Source organism: Vidua chalybeata, chromosome 4 (genome assembly GCF_026979565.1).
Source record: "Vidua chalybeata isolate OUT-0048 chromosome 4, bVidCha1 merged haplotype, whole genome shotgun sequence".
Classification (NCBI taxonomy): Eukaryota; Metazoa; Chordata; class Aves; order Passeriformes; family Viduidae; genus Vidua; species Vidua chalybeata.
The window spans coordinates 41,905,840-41,926,761 of record NC_071533.1 but is presented as its reverse complement, the minus strand read 5'-3'; the positions used below and the strand labels follow the sequence as shown (position 1 = coordinate 41,926,761).

General features: G+C 39.2%; 1 protein-coding gene across 2 annotated transcripts; it reads right to left on the bottom strand.

Moving 5' to 3' along the window:
• Positions 1–6,528: 6,528 nt before the first annotated feature.
• Positions 6,529–20,562, bottom strand: AGA (aspartylglucosaminidase). Of its 2 annotated transcripts, none has more exons than XM_053940501.1 (9): positions 20,399–20,562; positions 18,384–18,537; positions 17,105–17,217; positions 14,401–14,513; positions 13,509–13,623; positions 11,495–11,570; positions 10,667–10,774; positions 8,461–8,594; positions 6,529–7,635 (listed from the first exon to the last, which is right to left on the bottom strand). In XM_053940501.1, exons 1-9 carry the CDS (start codon positions 20,541–20,543, stop codon positions 7,535–7,537), a joined length of 1,059 nt encoding a protein of 352 aa, XP_053796476.1. In that variant the 5' UTR covers positions 20,544–20,562; the 3' UTR covers positions 6,529–7,534. The 2 variants fall into 2 exon arrangements, with proteins under 2 accessions (XP_053796476.1, XP_053796477.1); XM_053940502.1 differs by having other exon boundaries at positions 13,533–13,623.
• Between the last annotated feature and the right edge of the window lie 360 nt (positions 20,563–20,922).

Sequence of the window (20,922 nt, the reverse complement as noted above, 5' to 3'; positions counted from 1 at the left end):
TGATGCATGCTCCCCCAGCAAGCCCTGCAGCCTTTCCTTGCAGCTCCTAGATGGGAATTTAAGAGTTGATGGAATGGGGTGCAGGCAACTGCTATTCTCAGTGCAAAGTGCAGAGGGAGGTCAGAGAGGCTAAACTGTGGATCTGGAATGAAGCATCCACCAGTCTGCCAGTCCTGGTATAAGAACAGTAACCTCCAGTGAAGAGACACAGTAAGCAAGGAGAAGTAGCACTGGAAAAGTCAATTAAAGGCTGGTAACATTCTTAAGCTCAAGCAGCAAAGTGATGTTATCCCTAAAGACCCATTTTTGGGGCTAGCACTTTCACTAAGCACTAACAAGATCTGTCATAACCCTAGCTGAGAACTGAGATCACAGGACTTTTCATGTTGGCAGATTTGTAAGAATGGATACAGACAGAATGTCAAAAGCTACAGTTCATTAACACTGTAGCTACTCCAGTGTAATTTATTTTATACCCTATAACATACGAATTAGTCTTCAGTAACAACTAGATTAACAAAACACACTAGACTGAATATTAATTAAACTTGTTTGTAATATCTTTTACATCCACCCTTTTAAACTATAATATTTTGCTACATCTATTACTATAAATCCTTCAGAAAAACCCCCACATATCTAAAGAAATGATTACACAAGGAAAGTAGGAAATTGTCAGTTCTACATTGCTACCCAATGCTCAGGAAAAATGCTGCAGATAAAAATATTAATTCATGGGAAGTTTCAGTTCCTTTGTACTTCTCTATGTATCAGCCTGCCAACCCAACCACAAATCTCACAGATGATCCATGATAATTTGTCTTGTAATTTTTCTTGTAACAATGTCTATCCAGGAGCAGCATTAAGCTAGCAGCATAACGGTTTTTGTTTTCAAAAAGCCTGTCACAATGTATTTAATAAATAACCACATATGCCATCAAGCATCTACTTATGAACAATAAGCATTCATGATCTTGCTAAGTATAATTCTAAACCTGTACTGCTGCAATACTGTAATCTACTGCTTCAGGAATTATGCCACCTTTAAAAGGTCATATCATATAGAACTGAATTCTCCCTGCTAAATACTGCATGACAAAATTATACTACAACACAGTCTACATCATGCATGAAATACACTTCAAAAAGCAAACTGAGCAACAGTTGAACCTGGATGGGTATAGGCAGAATGTGTCAAGAAAGCTGTTATGACAGGTCTGCTGGCAGCAAAGAAAGCAAAATTAATAGAGAGAAAACATTTATAAACTGACAAACTAGAGATCTGAAGAAAATATAAAGTACCAATAATGTCAGAACTGGCAAAACACCACTGGGATTCTTCTGATTATAGGAGAAAAAGCCTTTCTCCTATTTGGGAGGGTCAGGTCTATAACAATCTTTCTATACCTGTATTGAAAAAATTACAAGTTTGGGTCTTCCCATCTGTACATAAGAATATTCAAAAAAACAATGCCACAGGATTTCTCGCTTAATCAAATTTCTTGTTTCACCAGATCTTTAAATGAGAAATGTTTAGAAATATAAAACATAACCCAGCTTTCCAACTACATTCAAGTGGCAAAGTCCACTGCTTTCTATGTAATTACACAACACCAGAAATCAAAATCATAACATAGCAACAAACAGAATTAGGGCTAAAATGTATTTGAGAGTCCAGCTGGCAAGTATGCAAAGGGTGAAAACATGAAACTTCTTGTTCATCTAACACATGACAGTTTTTTTTTTTTCTATGCAGCACACCAAAATCACAATTTCTAACCAATAAATCCCCCTGACATTTAGAATACAATTGCTTTTATAAAGCTCTACCTGGAAAAAGTATAATCAAAACTTCTTGTAAAGATTTTTCTCTATCATATTAGGAAAAAGGGGAAAAAAAAAAGTCACCAGTAGCAGGGATTCCCTGAACTGTCACCCTTTGAAGTTGCTATTGCTTTTATTTCACAGACCACCACCTGTCACTGTAAAGGTATGAGCTAATCACACCAAGACAGCACTGTAGCAGCAGCTGTATTTACTTACATTGATTCCAGCTGCCAGGGGAAAAAAAGAAAATGAAAACATAGCTAAGGTTGTTAAATGCACAAACGTAAATGTTTGCTTCCAACTCAGCAGCTTAAATAGTAACAATATTAGTCACAAAATCCTGAGATTCATTCATTTCTGCTCCATGAACATTTCAGTTTTTGCTGTAAATTTAATGGAATTTATATGGAGGAATGAACACACCCTCCAGTGAAAACATTTATACTTCAGTGCTTAATATATAACATACCTGCTGTATATTAGAGCTGGAGCAAATTTAACAGTATTACTGATATTTCTTCATGCACAGACTATAGATAATAGCACAGAAATCCTGCACACATTCAGCATTCAGTGTTTCAAAACAAGAATGAACAGCACTGTTAATGAGTTACAACAGTTACGTGATAAACTGAACATTAGCAACAAATGCTAATAGATTCAATTCAGTTTATATAGCATTGTACATTCCATCTAAAAATCAATCTTGAATTCTCTAAAACTCTGAATTATTCCTAACTGAGGCAGGTCCAAATGAAAGAACGTGTTTCAGTGGTAACCTACAAATGGTGAAATGACAGGGAAGTTTTATTCAGTAAGTGCATACAAAACATTGCCAGGGTACACAGAGATGGCTTTATTAAGGAACAATTTGATGCCATGCAGAAACAGAGCATTTCACTTTTAGTCAGACTGTTGAGCAAAGATTCTTTTTCTGTCCTTAGAAAAAAATGGCTAAAAATAAGATAATGTACTTAAGAAAGCCACACAGCTCTACAGACAGATGCATTCAATTGAACCACTAAATCACAAACCCTCGTATTCTGTGTTGTAAAAGCTGGATAGTAAAAACTGAAATCGAAAACAGTAACATACTTTTTTGCAACCCCAAAATAGATTGTCATAATTTTTGCTTACTTTTGACAGAAGTCTGTACTTGATATCTTTCCTAAAAGAATTGGTGTGTCTGCTAAGCATAACAGAACATCATTATCTGTTGTATTGTGTTTGTACCGATGTTGGTACCTGTGTTTGATGGATGGTTTATCCCTGTACTCCCTCCCTATGGTCCAACCCATGTCACTCCTCACTAAGCCTGCCCCTTGACGCAGCATAACTGCTGAGTCACTCCTGTGTCCCCTCCCTGGTACCTTGTCCATCACCCGGCATCCCATCCCAACAGTCTGGAAGCTTCCATTGAGGATGTCGAGTGATTGGATGAGGACCAGGGACCCCCTGCGGTGTTGTGTTCTTCTCCTTGGTCCCAAGTGGCTCGGGGAGCCCAGCTAGGCTCTGCGTATCGTCCGGGAGTCCAGGGCTGCTGCTGCTTTGGAGGCTCTAGCGCTGAGCCTCTGTGTGGGCTGCCGCGTTGTGTAACCGGTGCTGGGAGGAGGTGAAGAGGCGAAGGAAAGCACACCCAGCCTTGCGGTTGGCTGGAGAAGGTTTATTGGTTCATGGTTGCCGTGGTGGAGAGCAGTGACTGCTCCGAGCGTCCGCGTGGGCAAGATGGCAACGAAACAAAGGACGCGTGGGGTTTTATAGGGGGTGGGCAGATAAGGGCGGAAGCCCCCGCGCCCAATGGGGACAGGTAACGGGGGAGTGACGTGGACCGCAGCAATCAATGGGAACACGACAGGGGTGTGTACAGGGTTCCAGGACGAACAGGGATATAGGGATGGGGTAACACAGAACTCTCAGGAATGGACAGAGGGGTGGCCATAAGACTGGCATGGGAAGGCTGCAATGGTAAGTGACCTGGAGCGAACCATCACGGGGGATATGGGGGCACATAGAACCGGCTAACAAACATTTATCAGAACCCCTAACTAAACCAACCGGGATGCAACAGACCCCTCCCCTGACCTTCCCTAATATGTCAATACCCCCATCGGTCATCCCAAGAACCACTCCCCAAGCTTATCCCATTGGTTGTTAAGCCTTCCCCTCCCCTTTCCACTCCCCCGTTTATAAACTGCTGTCGAGTCCCCCTCGGGGCTCTTGCTGGTCAGTGTTACTGGAAGTAATTTGGGCTCATAAGAGTTCCAAATAAACCTCTGGATTTTTACCCCCGACAAGAGTCAGCCTCTTTCTTTCTGTGGATCTGTTGTCTGTCACTCCTCCGGAAACATTCCTGGAAAAAACCTGAGGGATCCCAAGGGAGTGCCTTCCGCCACTGTCGTGCCTATCTAGCCGGGTCACTCAGGTGGACACTGAGTGGACATGACAACAATTATCAACCTTTAAAGAAATATTTTAAGACAAAATATCAAGCACATTATTTTTCTAATTCTGAATTTTGTCCACAATATCAGAATGGTACATTCTTAATATTATGATTTAATATATTTTCAAGTTAATGATTTATCAAAATAATTTACACAAACTAACTCATTTATAACTAATGCATCACCGCAAAGCAACTCACATTATCAAATCACATGTATTAGTGCCTATGTCTCATGGACACAAGTAATTTTCATAGAATAACAGACTCTGTGAGGTTGGAAAAGATTTCCAGGATCACCAAGTCCAACCTTTCACCAAACATCACCATACCAACAAAACCATATCACAAAGTGCCGTGTCCAGTCTTTTATGGAACACTTCCAGAGACAGTGACTTCACCATCTCCCTGGGCAGCCCATTCCTATGCTTGACTACCCTTCCATTGAAGAAACTCCTCCTGATATCCAGCCTGAACTTTCCTTGGCACAGCTTGAGGCCATTTCCTCTTGTCCTGTCACGGTAGTCTGTGTAAAAAGACTGTCTCCCACCGTTATACACCCTCCTTTCAGGCAGGTGTAAAGAGCAATAAGATCTGAGCCTCCTTTTCTCCAGGCTGAACAACCGCACTCCCTCACCTACTCCTAGGATTTACCCTCTAGAGCCTTCAATAGCTCCAACGCCCTTCTCTGGACTCACTCCAGCCCCTCAATGTCCCTTGTGTTGTGAGGGGCCCAGAACTGGACACAGGACTCAAAAGTGTGGTTTCACCAGTGCCAAGCACAGAGGGACAATCCCTGCCTTGGTCTCACTGACTACACTATTGCTGATACAGGCCAGGATGCCATTGCTGTCTTGGCCACCTGGACACAGCTGCTGGACACGTTCAGCTGCTGTCAGCCAGCAGAGATAAGCTGACTATGTAGGAAGTTAGCACTGTAACAGTGACTTTAAGATACTCTGCTATAGGGCACTCCTAAGGTTTACTGGCATAGACTAGCTAGTACAGAGTGACAGAAGCACTCTAAAAAGCAAGCTATGGATGTTCCCAAACCTCTTTCAGAAATGAATCCTGGAGGATTCAGCTGCAACAATTTGAGACATTACTGCTCAGCTCCCAGTACAGAACCTTCTACATTCATAATCCATAATGCAGTCTTCAAAGTAGCAATCACTAGGATTTTATTAATCTATTTGCACTTGACTGCCTGAGTTATCTGAAGATAGAGCAGCCATGGAAGTAGGATTGTAGGTAGCACAGGTAAAAAACTTACCTAAATCCATTACAGATGTATTCACTAGGAGCTTCTCTGACAAAAGCTTTCCGTGGCCTGCAGTGAATACTGCTTCAACAGGCTCTGAGGATCCAGTGACAGAAGGGAGTTAATCACTTTGTTGATGAAGTTCAATAGTAGGCCATTAAAGATAGCCATTCTAGTTTGAATGGTTTATTTCCAGCTTTTAAAGACACCAACTTGAAACAGAAAGCAACAATTAATGTAAGGCACAGTATGTTGTGGGTTGGTTTTATTTAGTCAGGTGTTTTATTAATGTCAGTTAGGTTTGTTCCTTGTACTCCCCCATTTTTCCCCTCACAGTGGTTTGCTCCAAGTTGTTTACCCCAAGAGTTCCCACCACTCAGATCTACAGTTACCTGTCAATCTCCTCACCTCTCCCTGTTTTCTCCTTGTCTGGTCCCATCAGTCAGGGTTTGTTCACTCCCTGTTGGTTGTCAATCCTGTAACAATCCCCAGCTTCTTCAAGAAAGTTCTGTATCAATCACCCCACCTTAGCCTTTCTATTTGTCCCCGGACTTTGTGCCCACCTCTGTTATGTTACCACTGGTTGTTATACCATCTCTCGTTTGTCCCCATTGGGCGAAACAGGTTTCCACCCCTATCTGCCCACTCCCTATTTAATGTGCTGCCATCTTTTGTTTCACTGGCATTTGTCACTGCACCCACCCCGAGAGCACCTTTATTCCTGCCCCGCCTGGGGGAATAAAGACTCTTTGGGCTCACAAACAAGTGTCCTTCTTTTGTCTCTTCATCTCCTCTCAGCGTATGAAGCTACCAAATCTGCGTTACCCACACCGCAGCGCTCAGCATTACCAGGGAGGCAGACACCATTACCCTGGAGTGCCCACCACACACATGGTGGCCACCCGGCCTCACACAGGCAGTGCTAGCCAGCGCTTCTCGACTGCTTGAGGTCATGGCAGAGGTAGCCGCCACAACAGTACACAAGCATCTAAACAACTTTACTAATACATTAATGTGTGCTTTTATTACCCAATGATTTTATTACCCAATGATTTTATTTTATTTAAATAGACAGAGAATAATTAAAGTGACAAGACACACTCTTTTTTACTCGCTTCCCCTTCTGCCATTTCCTAGCTCAAGTTTAGCAAAGATTCCATCAGATCAGCAAGCCAATAATTTAAGAGAATGATCAAACAGATCTTCAAATACCTGTGGAATAATCCTCATGATGCTAAAGTTCCATTACAAATGAATCCTGGTGTCTGTAGACACAGAAAGTGACAAAACCCAAAGCTGTAGATAACTGTCACACTCTAGGCATTCAACTGCTCCTCTGCAGAGGTTAATGTGCTGTAGGGCAGGGTGAGTGCACAGCCAATTACTGACAAGGAAATCACCGTGGTTATGGATCATAACTTAACTTTCACTATAAAAAACAGGCGTCAGGATGATTTCCAATTGTCTTCACATCCAGTCAGTCAACCAAAATTTTTTGAAGGTTTGTACTACCAGGGATGCTTGCATGTAATTTCTATTCAAATGTATTCCCAGCTGTTGTAGAACAAGTTAGAATGGTCTATAAGGACTTCTTATCTCTTCATTAAACCTTTGAAATAGTCTCCAGTACTCCTCATGCCTCTTTCCTTGCATGCCAGCATTTTCATGCAATTTTCAAGAAAAAAGAAAACCTGGACTAAATCTTAGACAATTAAACATTTTCAACATAAGTTTTATGGAACTATGACTCTACAATTATATGTAGAGTCATAGTTCCACTTCCAGCCTCTTATTCCAGATGTATGACAAATATATTTTTAAATGGCAAGCCAAAGGGCCTGTTCAGTGGTTACTATTCATCACTTGTAGCTATTCACTTCTTAGGAAAACAAGCAGACCATAACAGCCATTAAATGCTAGAAACAACCATTTTTAAGAAGTAATAACTGGGGGAACTTAGCACTGTCCTCTTCTAAGTTGAGATGCTAATAGGACAGAAGAAATTAAATGCAGTCTACTACTTGCTCAGTTGGTCGACTTAGCAAAGGGCTTGAAACCATGAAGTGAAACTTAGTGAATCCTGGAATTTTATTACATGCAGCACCTAGGAAAAAAAGAAAAAAATATTCTAATTTACTACATTTGGGATTAATCTCTCTGTCATTGTATTTTATCATCTAAAGATCCAGTTACTAATTCTACTACAGTGGTATGATTATTCTTTTACAATCTGTTTAACCCAAGACATCTTGAAAGTATTTAATTTTTAAGTTAAAATACAATACAACTGGCTGTTGTAGTGCAATTAATGCCCTTATAGTACAATTCAAAACAGTAACACAAGTCAAGAAAATCACTCTCTCTTTCAATCCTGATTAATTTAATGAGTTCCTTCAATACTAATCTCTTAAACACAGAACTATAGGAAGTAAGAGATCAAAGAATAAGCAAAGCAGTCTAACTAAATAATCCACATTGATTAGTAAATTGTACTTCCTACTGATCTAAGAGTTCACTAATGAGATGCCTGGCAAAATGACTATTCTTAGATCACTTTGAAGCTATGCTTAACATTCATATTCTCCCTCCCTTATGCCATATCTAGGGAAGGCAAAACAGTCTTTTTTTTAAACCTTCAAATTAATCATATACAGTCCAGGAAACAAATGAAGGTTGTAAATATTTTTGGGTTTACTAAGACTTCCATAAATTTTGTCAAAGTCTAAGACATCAAAATGCAAAATTAAATTATCTCCAGTCTGCACTAGGACGCAGCTGCCCTGCTACCCAGCATTCCATACTGTGAATGGCCAGTACTGCTGCAGTCTCCAAAGAATAATTAAAGACGTCTTTATAATCTATGTTCAGTTTTGTACATCTGTGACCTAGTTAGGGTCAAGCACCTTTGTTTGCAAAATAAAATACATACCGTAACTTCCAGTTGTATTGGCACAAATGATAGCACCAAAGAACTTAGGAGCATACTTCTGGATTCTGGAAATAACTTTTTGACAGGCTACTGTTGGGTCTGTTCCCATCCTCATATATTCCACAGCTTGATAACTAAAAAAAAAAAAAACAAACCCCATACCCAGAAAACCAGTCATATTTAGGTTATATAATGTAAAATACCACAGAAGAGACCCTGGTTTCTTTGAATAATGGAAACACTTGATAATTTTTTAGAACAACTTCATATTGGCAATTATTACTCAAATTGTACACAAAAAACAATTAAAAACAAGACTAAAAGGGACTACAAGATGACGTCTATACCATGGATCATTCTATGGCAGGCCAAACCAAGACAGAACTCTGATAATTTGCAGTAGAAGAGGCTAAGCAAAAGATAGTTTAGAACTGCAAGGAACAGTGGCTTAGAAGACTTAATGGCTTTTACTTTTCATCATATGATTGGGTTTAACATTAGAAGTAATTGCTACTCTTCAGAAGGGCTAATGTCAAGATAATTTTTTGAGGAAAACTCAATATTACATTACTGATAAATTTTTGAGTTCAGTAAGCATTAAAAAAGTCTTCCAGAAAAAAAATTAAGTTTCTGAAAACATCAATATTGACAGATTTGCTTTGTTTTATGAATATGAAGGTACCATGTTTTGATCAAGACTTTGAGCCACTTTCAAACTTTTTGCAAAGTGATTTAAAAAAACCCCTTATTCTAAGAGTAATCAAAATTAATTTCCTTTATATTTAAAGAAATTGCTTGAGATGAACCAGTTGCATTTCCAAAATGTCCTGAGGTAAAAAATTACTTATGTTGCCATTTTCTCTCAGAACCTGAAGATTAAATGATAACTCATGACATAAATTACAAGCAAACAACATTTTATCGCTTAGATGAAAGATGCATATACCAAGACAAACTCGTTACACTAACACATCTACAGATTGCATTAATTACAGATGTTATCAAAGTACCACAGAAAAGAAGAACTCTTGCATTTTGAGACTCCCTATTATCTTGATTTATCCTAACAATCAAATAGGTACAAGCTATCTAAAGATAACTATCTGAATATACAGCTGTATTTCACTCTTGACTAATCAAAAACTCAACAAGAAGTTACCACCTCAACAAAGGCATACGGAAAATATTAACAATTTTGCCCTTTATTTGACACTTCCTTCGCTTCCGGGAGGTTAATTCTTGTCTTTGTTTTCATGTGGGAATATCTAAATATCATGGAATTAGTAAAAATCTTTATCTATAAGGAACCAGTAATTAACCACCTAGTCTGGTGATTAACCCACTGGTGCCAACATTAAATGTTTTAGGCATTACAGACAAACACTTCAGACTGCTTAAGTGCAATCTAAGCTTTTACTGACTAACCTTATGGTGGAGATCAACTCACCACTCATCTTGGTATCTTGTATGACAAGACAGATAATTCATGAAGTTGTCAACTGCCTTGTATTTGAAAGACCGACTCAGAACAGCTTGAAATTCACTGACAACATCTGTAAATATGCAACAGCTAGCAGGCTTTCTTGGCTGCCAGAATTTCAGAAAAGTTGCCTGAGCAATATGAAGGCCACTTTTGTATTATCCTTCAAGCATCAGTGCCCATTATGTTCAGCATGGACTTCCATAATTGATTCCAGCTGAGACCAACCCACGAGGATGCTCATGAAGAGAGCCATTTCTTACACAGTTTATGCAACCACTGTGACAACACTAGAACACCTCTTTCAGTTTCAAATTAGATGCAATTACAAAGGATTGCTGCAGTGATACCTCCTGAGTGAGCTGAGATCCACAGCTCATACTTTCTACAATTTATGATACTTTCCCACAAAACAAAATGCTTTGGAGAAGAAAGCTAATCAGTTCTGCTAAAAAGCATACAGGTTGGACATATACTCATTACCTGCTGCCTGCTTGCTCACAGCTTGGCAGTATTAAAGGATCTGTCATCAAGATATTTAAGTCTCTTCTTTTAAGACAGATCATAAGGGTAACTTGGTTCTGCTACTATTCTTTCCCCTTCCACTCCTTCCTTTACTCCCACTTCAGCAGCCACTAAGTCAGATCATATTTTTAATCAATTTCTTCATTTGCTGAGTCCACATTTTTCTCCAGAAATCTAGCAAAGTCTGTCCTAAGGACAAACCTGGGTAAGAAGCGCATCATGATGTCACCATCCCCAGTGGCTGCAGCTCCTCCGGCTGTACTATCTGCGTAGGATCCCGCTCCAGCTATCGGAGAATCTCCCACACGGCTGTAGTGAACAATGGAAAATAAAAACCAAACTTTGTCAGCCTTACTGCCTCCAGCTGACTTAGTATTAAACCCACAGGAGAGCAGAACAGGTAAAGAGGTCAATCCACTGCAGTCAAAAGTCTTGTCTTAAAACTATCTGTAAAAATGATCTGTGATAACCTGACTGACCTGAGGCTTAATCCACCACCAATGCATAACTGTCTGTTTTTATACTGACTATAGTTAAGCCAGTGAGCTTTAGCCTGTGGGCAACAGTAAGCAGCTAGGGACATTAATATGTTCAATAACTTGTTGCTAAATCCAGAAGTTGTCTGACTTGGTTGACAAATAATCCTAACAGTGTAGAAAAAGTATCTCAAAGACAAACACAAGCCCGAGGCTCTGATTTTACGTACATTTCTTAGGAGACCGTGTGCCTCTCCAAAATGCTTATTTGTCCCTGGTGCCTTGCCTTACAAGTTGTCTCACAACTGTGCCAGTTGTTTGTATCTCTATATGGTGAATTAAGCAAGTTGAACAACAAGCATTCCCTCAAATGCAACATGTAGTTTTGCAACTGAATCAGTTTCTCAATATTAGGATTTATGGCAAGTGCACAAAAGAAAAAAACAAAGCAATTTTGTGATCTACAGGTTAACATTTTAAGCCCCAATGACAAGTTTAACATAGGAAACAAGGTGGGGAAAAAAAGCTTTTTTGTAAAATCAGAGATACTAACCCTGGAAGTTTGTGTATTGCACCATTAGTAGATGTCCCAGAAGCAACGGTTCCACTCTCACCAATTACAACCATACCTAAGATTTTCAACAGGGACAAAACATATTCAGGAACACTACTAGCATTATTTATTTAGTTGGGACTATGCTTATCAAACAGAACCACAATTCCCAGACTATTCAAATTACTGATATCCTGAAATACAAGAATTGTACTCTTTAGGAAAACAAGTTCTTTTTAAAAGATATTTGAAAATTTTTATGATCTATTACAAGAGCTCAAAAAAGAATGTGAAACAGTTGAGTGCCGCACTGTTCAGAGCTATATATTACTGCTGCCCAAGCAGCCACTGCCTCCCGATACACACCTTTGTTAACCAGTAGAGAACAAATACCTGGTGTCACCACATGAAGCACCAATACCATCAGAGCACCGAAGCTTAGAAATTATAAATGGTACTTGAAGGCAATTAAAAAAAAGTCAGAAGCATGAGCTTAAATTTGGCAGAAGATGACATATTGCCTAACAAAGTAACTAGAATTACACGACGGACAACCAAATGTATGGACGAGCCTACCCCTTGCTAATTTTGTGCTGGTAAGAAAGCCACTGCCTCATACTAAAGAAGTTTAGACTGTCACTTGGAATCAGATTTGGGATCAGTTGCTTCTCCATAGAGCAAAAAATTACCTCCATAAAGCAGGAGAGGCATGAATTGCTGCTAGCATAAAACTCCAGTACAAACTGAGAGCCGAGAAGCAGAATTTGATGAGCTGAATTCTTTTTCTCTGACCTCACTAAGCAGTATGTTCTTCTCACAGAAAAGCTTCCTAACCAGTAGGGGCTAAAGTCATAAAGGCACAGACCAAATGGCTTCTGCAAAAAGACTGGAAAGGCATCAGTTCCTACCAATGTCCTAAATGCATGCTGAATGAAGAGTCGTCTCAAAATGTGCTACTCAGAGAATTATTTCATATGTAAAACAATGGGGTGGGAGAACTTGAAATACTAATACAAAATACCATAATTTACTACAAAACAGCTTAGGACTACTTAATGATAGATTAATTCTTGAATTGTATTTAGCACATTCCTCTCACCTGATACTCCATAATTTCTAACTTTTCCAGCACTTACGGAATTACCCCAGTAAGTAAGCTAGCTATCAACTTAAGAATTTGTAAGTCACCTCACTTCTGTAGGCAATTAATTGATTAGGATGAACTAGAAACAAAGAAGAAAGATTAACACTCGAAACAACTTGTTAATTCTTGATATTGTAAAGACCATCAGATAAAAAGTTATTGCTAAACTGAGAAAAATTCAAACTAAACCAAAAAGTGCAAGTTTCAAGACTACAAAGTATAGATATGAAAGACATGAACTGGTAACTGCTCTAGTCCTTAATGAACTTATAGTCTTAGCAATTAACAATCCTCAATCAGTAAACTCTTAGAAGTTTTTGGGACTACTACTGCTAACTTGTTTTAATGTTAGTTTCTGTAGAAATTTACTTATTTAGAAAAAAGCCAGAATAGAAGAAAAATGAAAGCAAACTTTATTTTATAAGCATAAAGAGCATGAAAAAGACTGCTTTTAGTTGGCAACAGCACTAATGGTATACTCATTTCTTCTACTACTGCAAGGCCTTTTAAGTTGGTCTGACAGGGCACTATAATCAAGACAAACATAATTATTTTTAACTTGTCAGTTTCCTAAGCATCCACAGCTGCCCAAGCAATTATGCCAAGGTATCTGTGGGAAAAGCAGCAGGGCAATGAACAAGAGTTAATGGCAAAAAAAGAAGCGTCTGTGCAGCCAGTGAACTTGAAAAAAACAAAAAACAAATCCTACTTTTATGCACTCCATCCTAGCACATAAGTAACCAAATCTTGAAACACTATAAACAGGAAATAATTCCTATATGAAATACTCTTCTTTAAATAAATATGATTTAATCCTTAGAGGAATGAGAAAAAAAAAATATCAGCATCAGAGTTACCAAAAGTTGTTACCAATAGTATCATGGTTATGAATACTTCTTTGTGAGCTGGTGTGTTCTTCTTTGTAAGTTACTTCTTCACGCCGTTTATATGGTCCACAGGATTTTGAAGAGTCTGGCACCACATTCTGTAATCAGTTTGTGATTTGCATGAATAATATAACATATTCAAGACACATAAATTAAAAAATATGCCAATCAATACCTATAATCTACAATAAAGGCATTAGATGCCCAGTACTTAAACCACAGAAATGTACTGAGATCCCACAAATTGTTTTGCTTAATGAATGAAGACTGATTTCTGGTATTATACAGTAAAAAGGTTTTCCTGGAAAAGTTACATTGTTCACATTAAAGACTCTCTTTTGCTCAACTGACTGTTCAAAAAAGACCCCAAACCAGTGTACAAACACATAGAAATCTGTAAGACCCAAAGCAAAAAAAAAGCCCCATTCAAACAACAAGGCAAGCTCACCACAACAAGCAAGTTTAACAGACATCTACACTAACCTGATGTACTCATAGGTCTGCATAAAGCCTCTCAACTATTTAAAGACCTTAATTACTACTCTAAGATTTTCTTTCAGAAATTTATACATGCATCAAAAAATACATGCACTGCTTTGTTTATTTTGATAAGTCCTGTCCCAGTTAAGAACTAAAGAATAACTCACACACCAAAACACTACTGCAGCAAGGTCAAAAGAAGCAGGATCTAAGAAATAATAACTAGATATATACACTCCCAAGTCTAGCGAGTGCTTAGTAATACCAAGTTTTTTCTGTCTAATAAGCAAAACTTCTTTTTCTTCACAAGTAAAGTGTAACTTCAATACAAGCTGAAAGGAAGAGGCATGACTGACTTTCTAAATCCCCACTTCACTGCCATCAATGAACTGTACCTTCCAGTAGTTTGGCTGACAGCTTTGATTAAGCCACTCTGAATACAGCGAAAGGGATTTCTGGGTAGTTAAATCTTCATACGGAAACCCCATTCTTACAGCAAACAGGGAGGCTTGAAAAGCAAGAATAATAAAGAAACATTGAATTATTCACAGTTTTCTGGGTTTTATGATAATGTATTCATGTTTTGTTTTTTTAGAAATCAAGAAATTCTACATCCTTTTTGGGGATGAGAAATACATCTTCAGGGAGCAGTATCAGCCATTAGAGTGATGTACAACTGCAGTAGCCAACTCTCACTTTCACAGACAGTGACATGAAAGTTTTCCCATTGAAAGAGAAACAAATTCAACTCTGTTAATCAACTGGACACAATTAAGAGTGTGAAACAAGAATGGCCTAGGCTGTGTGGGTCACAGAAATAAATAAGTCCTACAAATATAAGTGTGTTTTCCTTAAAAAACAAGTTTTAATCAAATATAAACAACATAACAATATGTTTGCCTTTAAAACTGATACCGGAAGAAAGCAATCCACCAGCTTACATCACATTACACTTCGTCTTGCAGCTTTAGAAGTGACTGCTTCCTTGTTTTGAAAATTAATAGAGTATGTGGCAAGAGAGCAAAAGAAATACCAACACAAGCAATGAAAGAATGCTACACTTCTAAGAATGATTTATCATTACGCAAAGGGAAAAGAAAAAAGATCAACTCTTCTGTCATCTTTTAGCTGTAGATACCTTTGATATTACCCAGTAACAGGTACTGTTGCTAGGTTCAGATGCTTGAATTTATATTATCAATCCTTGATAATAATATCACTATAGTACACAGCTGAACAAACTTATCCAGTCCAAAAATTAAAAGAAGCCTTCAATTATTTCTGGACTGCTTTTCTATGTTTTTCTTAAAAACTGACACAGGTATCAGCACTCAGAGGAAAAGAAAACTGACAGCTTGAATTAGATAAATATTTTCCCACTTATAGAACAAACAGGCAGAATTTGGTTGGTTTTTTTTGTTTGTTTTTGTTTGTTTGTTTTTAAGATAAAATTGTGCTTGTGCATGTTTGTTAGGAATTCTTTCGTATTTTTTGAAACATTGTTTCTATTCCAGGAAGCAAAGTTCCTAATTTTGCATCTTGAATAAGAAATGCCTGCAGAGATTAAATGCATTTATATGAAAAGATATTACTGTTCTAGCTATCTTTTCTGTAATATAAGTATTTCTATTTAGAAATACAAGCATTTCTATTTAGCTCTCTCACATGCCAGTTTGAAGGTTCATATGGATTTTCTTTTTATTCATCTTCATCTGGTGAAGACAATTAAGAGTTTCTCTTATCCAAGTTCCGATTTCCACAAAAAATACATTTCTTCAAAAGAAATAGTCTTTCTCAATTTCTCCACTGCTTTCATTAATTCATTAACATTAAATACCTTCTCAAATTTTTACTCAGATGAATGTTTAGCTTTCACATCTTTCTTTTACCATTACTGCTAGATGTTTTCTTCTGAGCAAGCTATCACTGACAGTAAGTATTCAACATAATAAACTTGTCCACATGCCTCCACTAGGCAAATAGGTATCTTCTTAGGTTGGAAGATATATTTTAAATCAGCACTTTAATCCTTCTGTTTCTTCATTTTCCTTATCCTTTCTTTCATTCTCCTGATTAAAATTTAAAAATAATATGGTAACTAGCAATGAGGGGCCAATGAGTATTAGGAGTATTTTTCCCTCCACTATTCAACACCTGACCAATTTCTTTTTCTGCACTACATGTGAAATTTCTCTTAGAAAAGCCACTTATCATCATGGTCAATTGCCTTAAATTAAACAGGTTTTTCTGTTCAGACCTTGAGTCAAATTGTATCCTCACCTCCCAAAATTGTTCCACTTTACTCCATCAAAAAATTGCTTGTGCACTTACTTATTACTTCAAGAATATTTTATCTTTTCTTATCAATTTCAAAGCACTTGAATCAGCATTAATGCTCAGATGTCATTTTCCACACTAATCTGCATATTTCTTTCTGAGCAGCTACAGGCTCAGAGCAGGTTTCTTAAAAGCCAAGAAACCTGTTCACCACTCACACTCCTCTGGGGAATGAACAGCTCTTTTTGAAACTGGTACTATTCTACCAACATCAGCCTGTATTTAAAAAGCTCAACTAATCCTCCAATTTGCTATTACTTTTTTGTTGTGCTTGGGAGCACAGCCTTTAATGAGCTTTTTTTACATTTAAGTTCTCACTAATACTTTTAAACTATGAAATACTCTAATCACACTCAATATATACCAAAATATTAGAATTTAACTCCAGTGTCTATAAATTCTGTCATTCCTTAGAATAAGTTACTTAATGGTTTAAATGCAACATTTACATCTTACAGTTTCTATAGTGTCTTTTAATAAATCATCTTTGGTAACTTGGGTATCAGTGATATTAGCCTTGAGATTACAAGTCAATATTTGCAGTTAAGCTGATGGAAAAAAAAACATACAACTATTTTTTCTGTCTAAAAATAAACCTATTTCATGGACACAGAATGAAAGAATAAACACTTTTTGAACTATTTGAGTAGATTGATTTGATTGTCAAGGAATTCTTCCACCTACATTACCAAACATGGCAATTTTATTATGAACTGTTTTAAAATGAGGGTTTGACTTGGAAACAGTTAGAGGTATAATTACCTGACTCTCCCACTAGTAATGTATGCTTAGTGTATTCAATGACCTTTCGTGCTACACCAATTGCATTTTTCACACGCCTGAGATCCGCAACAGCCCCAACTTCCATAGTGTTGCTGGAAATAAGGAATATTTAAAACTTATTATAACTACAAGAATAATTGCACATTTTTTACTAGACAAAATCTGTTCTCATCTAAATCAAAAAGATTGCTCCTTTAACATAATGCTTTAACAGTTCTGTGCCACAGACAGATATCACTACATTTGTAGGGAAAGACTTCCTATATATATTGTTTCCTTTCACAGGCATGGAGTTGTTGCTCAAGAAATAGTACTTCCATTCACAGTAATATTTTCAGTAGAGTAACTATTTTGTTACATAAACTCATAACATGAGCCACACGTTTGCAATTACTTTTTAATCATGAAAGCTTTAAACAGCAAATAAATTATTGAAGACAATTGCTCCAGAAGTTAAATATTTATGGACTGAATGTAAAGGGAAAGCTAACAATGCTACAAACCATCTGTTTCAACTGCTATACCTAGAACTGGATTAATGCACTACAAGTGAAGAGTCATTTCCTATTCTTCCAACAATCAGGTATGTTATTTTTCCTTGTTCCACAAGTTAGCTTGTCCCATAATCAGCCCCAAAGTACCAAGATCCTGTAACAACCCTTAAGTGTAATAAAAATGGCAGATGTGAGAAACAAGTTAATGGAAGTTGGCTTTCACTGGGTGTTGTATGAATTGATATTATTAATTATATTGTTGATTAAATATTATGATGTTGTCAATATTGATATAGTGATACGTGCTTTGGAGTGGCTGATGTTGTTGAAGTGGCCTAGTTGTCAGGTTAGTTTTCGTGAGGATGGTTTTGTGTGCTGTGGTGTGGGTTTGTGAGTTTACACTGGATGGACTGTTGCTGGCCAAACCTTTGAGACACAACCTTAAAAGGAGCGGAACTCATCCAGTGATGGCCCTGAGGAACACAGTGACGAAACTGTGTCGGCGCCCAGGAGAGTGACATGGGGCAAGACTATGTAAAATAAAAATAAATATGCAGCAAGCTGATGGAACATCAGGGGTATAAATCATGGAGCTGCCATTTTGTGGATGAGCCTCTGGCATTCGGCCACGCTCCCAATGCTATCCCTTTTGCCTTGTGAACTTTTTTATTGTTCTCAATTAAACTCATATAATGCATTCCCACTTGGGGTCTGAGTCACTTATAACAGAAGGGATCATTCTTTTCTCCATACAGTTTCCTTACCCATCCATAATCATTGCATCCAGAGTTGTTTCTCCACTTTCATCTGGGCTTCCTCCGTATCCCACGCTTCCATCGCACTGATCGATCTCACACTGACTGCAGCCTCTCTCAACTGCATCCAGCTCTGAACCTCCCGACTCTAGTACTTTCCAAGCTGTAATCAACACAAATAATTAAAATGTCACCAGGGAAAAGAATTTCCACTGCTCCTTAAAGATGGACATGTAGGTGCACTACATAAGTGGATAAAAACCAGTAAACTATAAATTACAGATTATGAAGTAAAAATATAAATAGAACAAGAAGAATTGGTTATATTTTCTAAATTCACTATTCACTTTTCTAAATATTCTTTTCCTTGTGTATCTAATTAGTGTTTCTGACTGAGAAACAGAGCTTTTCTTTTGACTGAGGTATTATTTATTAACAATTATCACAAGTTCTCTATATCAAATACCCTTCTCTGTCCAGAACCAATCATTACTTTATCACCACTTGTTAAAAGCCTTCTGGGAGAAGAAAGAGGGAAAAAAAAAAATCCTCCAACTCAAAAAATTTAAAAAAAGGCCAAAAAAAAAAAGCTGCCCTCAAAAGCTTTGTATGAGAATATTAAGTGTCCAACTGCAGAATAAAAAGGTATAAACTTACATCAGTAACTATGTAAACACAAAAGCAAAGTGAAAATTATAGATAAGAAATTAAGTCTCCACATCCTCCTGTTCAACCCTAGGTGTTCCATGCATCAGAATCTAGATCATGGTGCAGCTTTGTAAGACATTGCAGACCTGTCAAACGACATGACTTGAATACACTGAGCCTGAAGGCATTGCACATAGGAGATTTCACAAGGATGGACCTCAGGCAAGATCTTCTAAGGTGCTCGAGCTTGCTGCCACTGACAATCACAGTCCTGCATACTCCTATTTGTGCTGGCTCTGGCGCTCCATCACCTGACAGACCCAGCACAGGGGAAGCAGCATATGCCAAGAAGCCTAATCATCACAGATGCCTCACAACTACTACATGAAGGTGTCTGCACCAGGGAAAAAATAAGACTTAATACCATGCATCCAACTCCACATATGCTTGCCGCTATTACAAATTCAGTATGAGAAGTATTGTCTGATTCCTGTCACCTTTACTGCCGTGAGTAGCCTTAGCACAGGTTTTCAGAAGCTGCAAAGCAAGGGCCTTGCAATTTTCATGAGTGTATTTCACTTCTGACCATTACAAGGCTTTACTGATAACTCATTTCACAGGCAAGCATTCTGTAGTAAGGGGTTATTTACAACTCGGCAGTAATAAAATAATCTGCAAGTCTTTTAAAATTACTATTCACAGCTAGTGTATGTAAGGAAAGCCTGCTCTGACTGTCAATAACACATCACAAAACAACAGAGTTTCAAAGAAATAATATAACTACCTAATTCTTTAGAGGAATCTCAAAACAAACAAACAAACAAACCCAAACCGTTAAATAACACTGCACAAGAGTGCAAACCACATCATTAACAAAAGCATGTCTTTGATTTAGCTTTCCCGCAGTTCATAACTCCCTTCTTCAGTTTCTGTGGGTTTTGGTCGGGTTTTTTAGCGTTATTGCCCATCGTGGAAAGTGAAACCATTTGCTTGCAGGCTCCCAGCGGCAGAGAGGACGGGCAAGCTCCGGCGCGGGGCCCTTCCACAGGAAGGGTAAACCCTTTCTAAGCCGTCCCAGGCACCTCCCGCCGCCTCCCCGCCGGCAGCGGGGCTGCCTCTGAGCTGTGACGGGGCAGCGCGACGAGCAGAGCCCGGGCCCTCCGCAGCCAGCGCCGCATGGCAGCCGGGTCACAGCCCGCTCCTTCTGGCCACCTTCAGCCCAATGACGGCTCAGAGACTCGTTTTTCCTTAGCCAGCACCAACACCCAGGTCCGCCCAGCGGCCCCACAGCAGCAGGCTCTCCCGAATGGCACCGAGCGGCACGGCACGGCACCGCCGCACCCGCCCCGCTGCAGCCCGGGCCCCCGCCGGGACACCTGTCTCTGCGGCCGTCCTAAACGCCCAGGTGTTGATGACTAAAGGCAGAGCGGCAGCTGAGGCGGCGCTCGCTGGCGTCAGCGCAGCGAGCAAGAGAAGTGAGACCGTCACTCCCTGCCGGCCCCCGCCGCGTCCCGCCGCCATCGCCGCCCGGCCCGGCCCGGCCCCGCTCTGCCGCCTCCAAGCAGGCGGCGCAGGCGCGCATGGCCCGGCCGTGGCCGCGCTGGCCGCGGGCGGTGCGGACGTGGCTGGGCCCGGCGCTGACCGCCGCCCGGCGCTGACTAGAGGAACAGAATCACCTCCCTTAACCTGCTGGCCATGCTGCTTTCGATGCAGCTTTTTTATTGACTCTGGATATGTGTTACAGCCAGCCTGCTTGTGCAGGGCCCCTACCTGCCGAGGAGATTGCCAGTGGTGCCGGAGTGCGGGAGCTGAGCTGTAGTGGTGTGGGAAGGCTGTGCTCTGGGAGCAATCTCCCCCTAAGCTCATGAGATCCACTTGCAGCATCTTCATGTGCTACCTA

Coding starts and splice junctions, on each gene's coding strand:
- AGA (XM_053940501.1), bottom strand. CDS start 20,543: ATGGCGGCGGGACGCGGCGGGGGCCGGCAGGGAGTGACGGTCTCACTT. Junction 17,218..18,383: donor GATGCAATGATTATGGATGG/GTAAGGAAACTG, acceptor CCTTATTTCCAG/CAACACTATGGAAGTTGGGG. Junction 8,595..10,666: donor ATGATGCGCTTCTTACCCAG/GTTTGTCCTTAG, acceptor TTTTTTTTTTAG/TTATCAAGCTGTGGAATATA.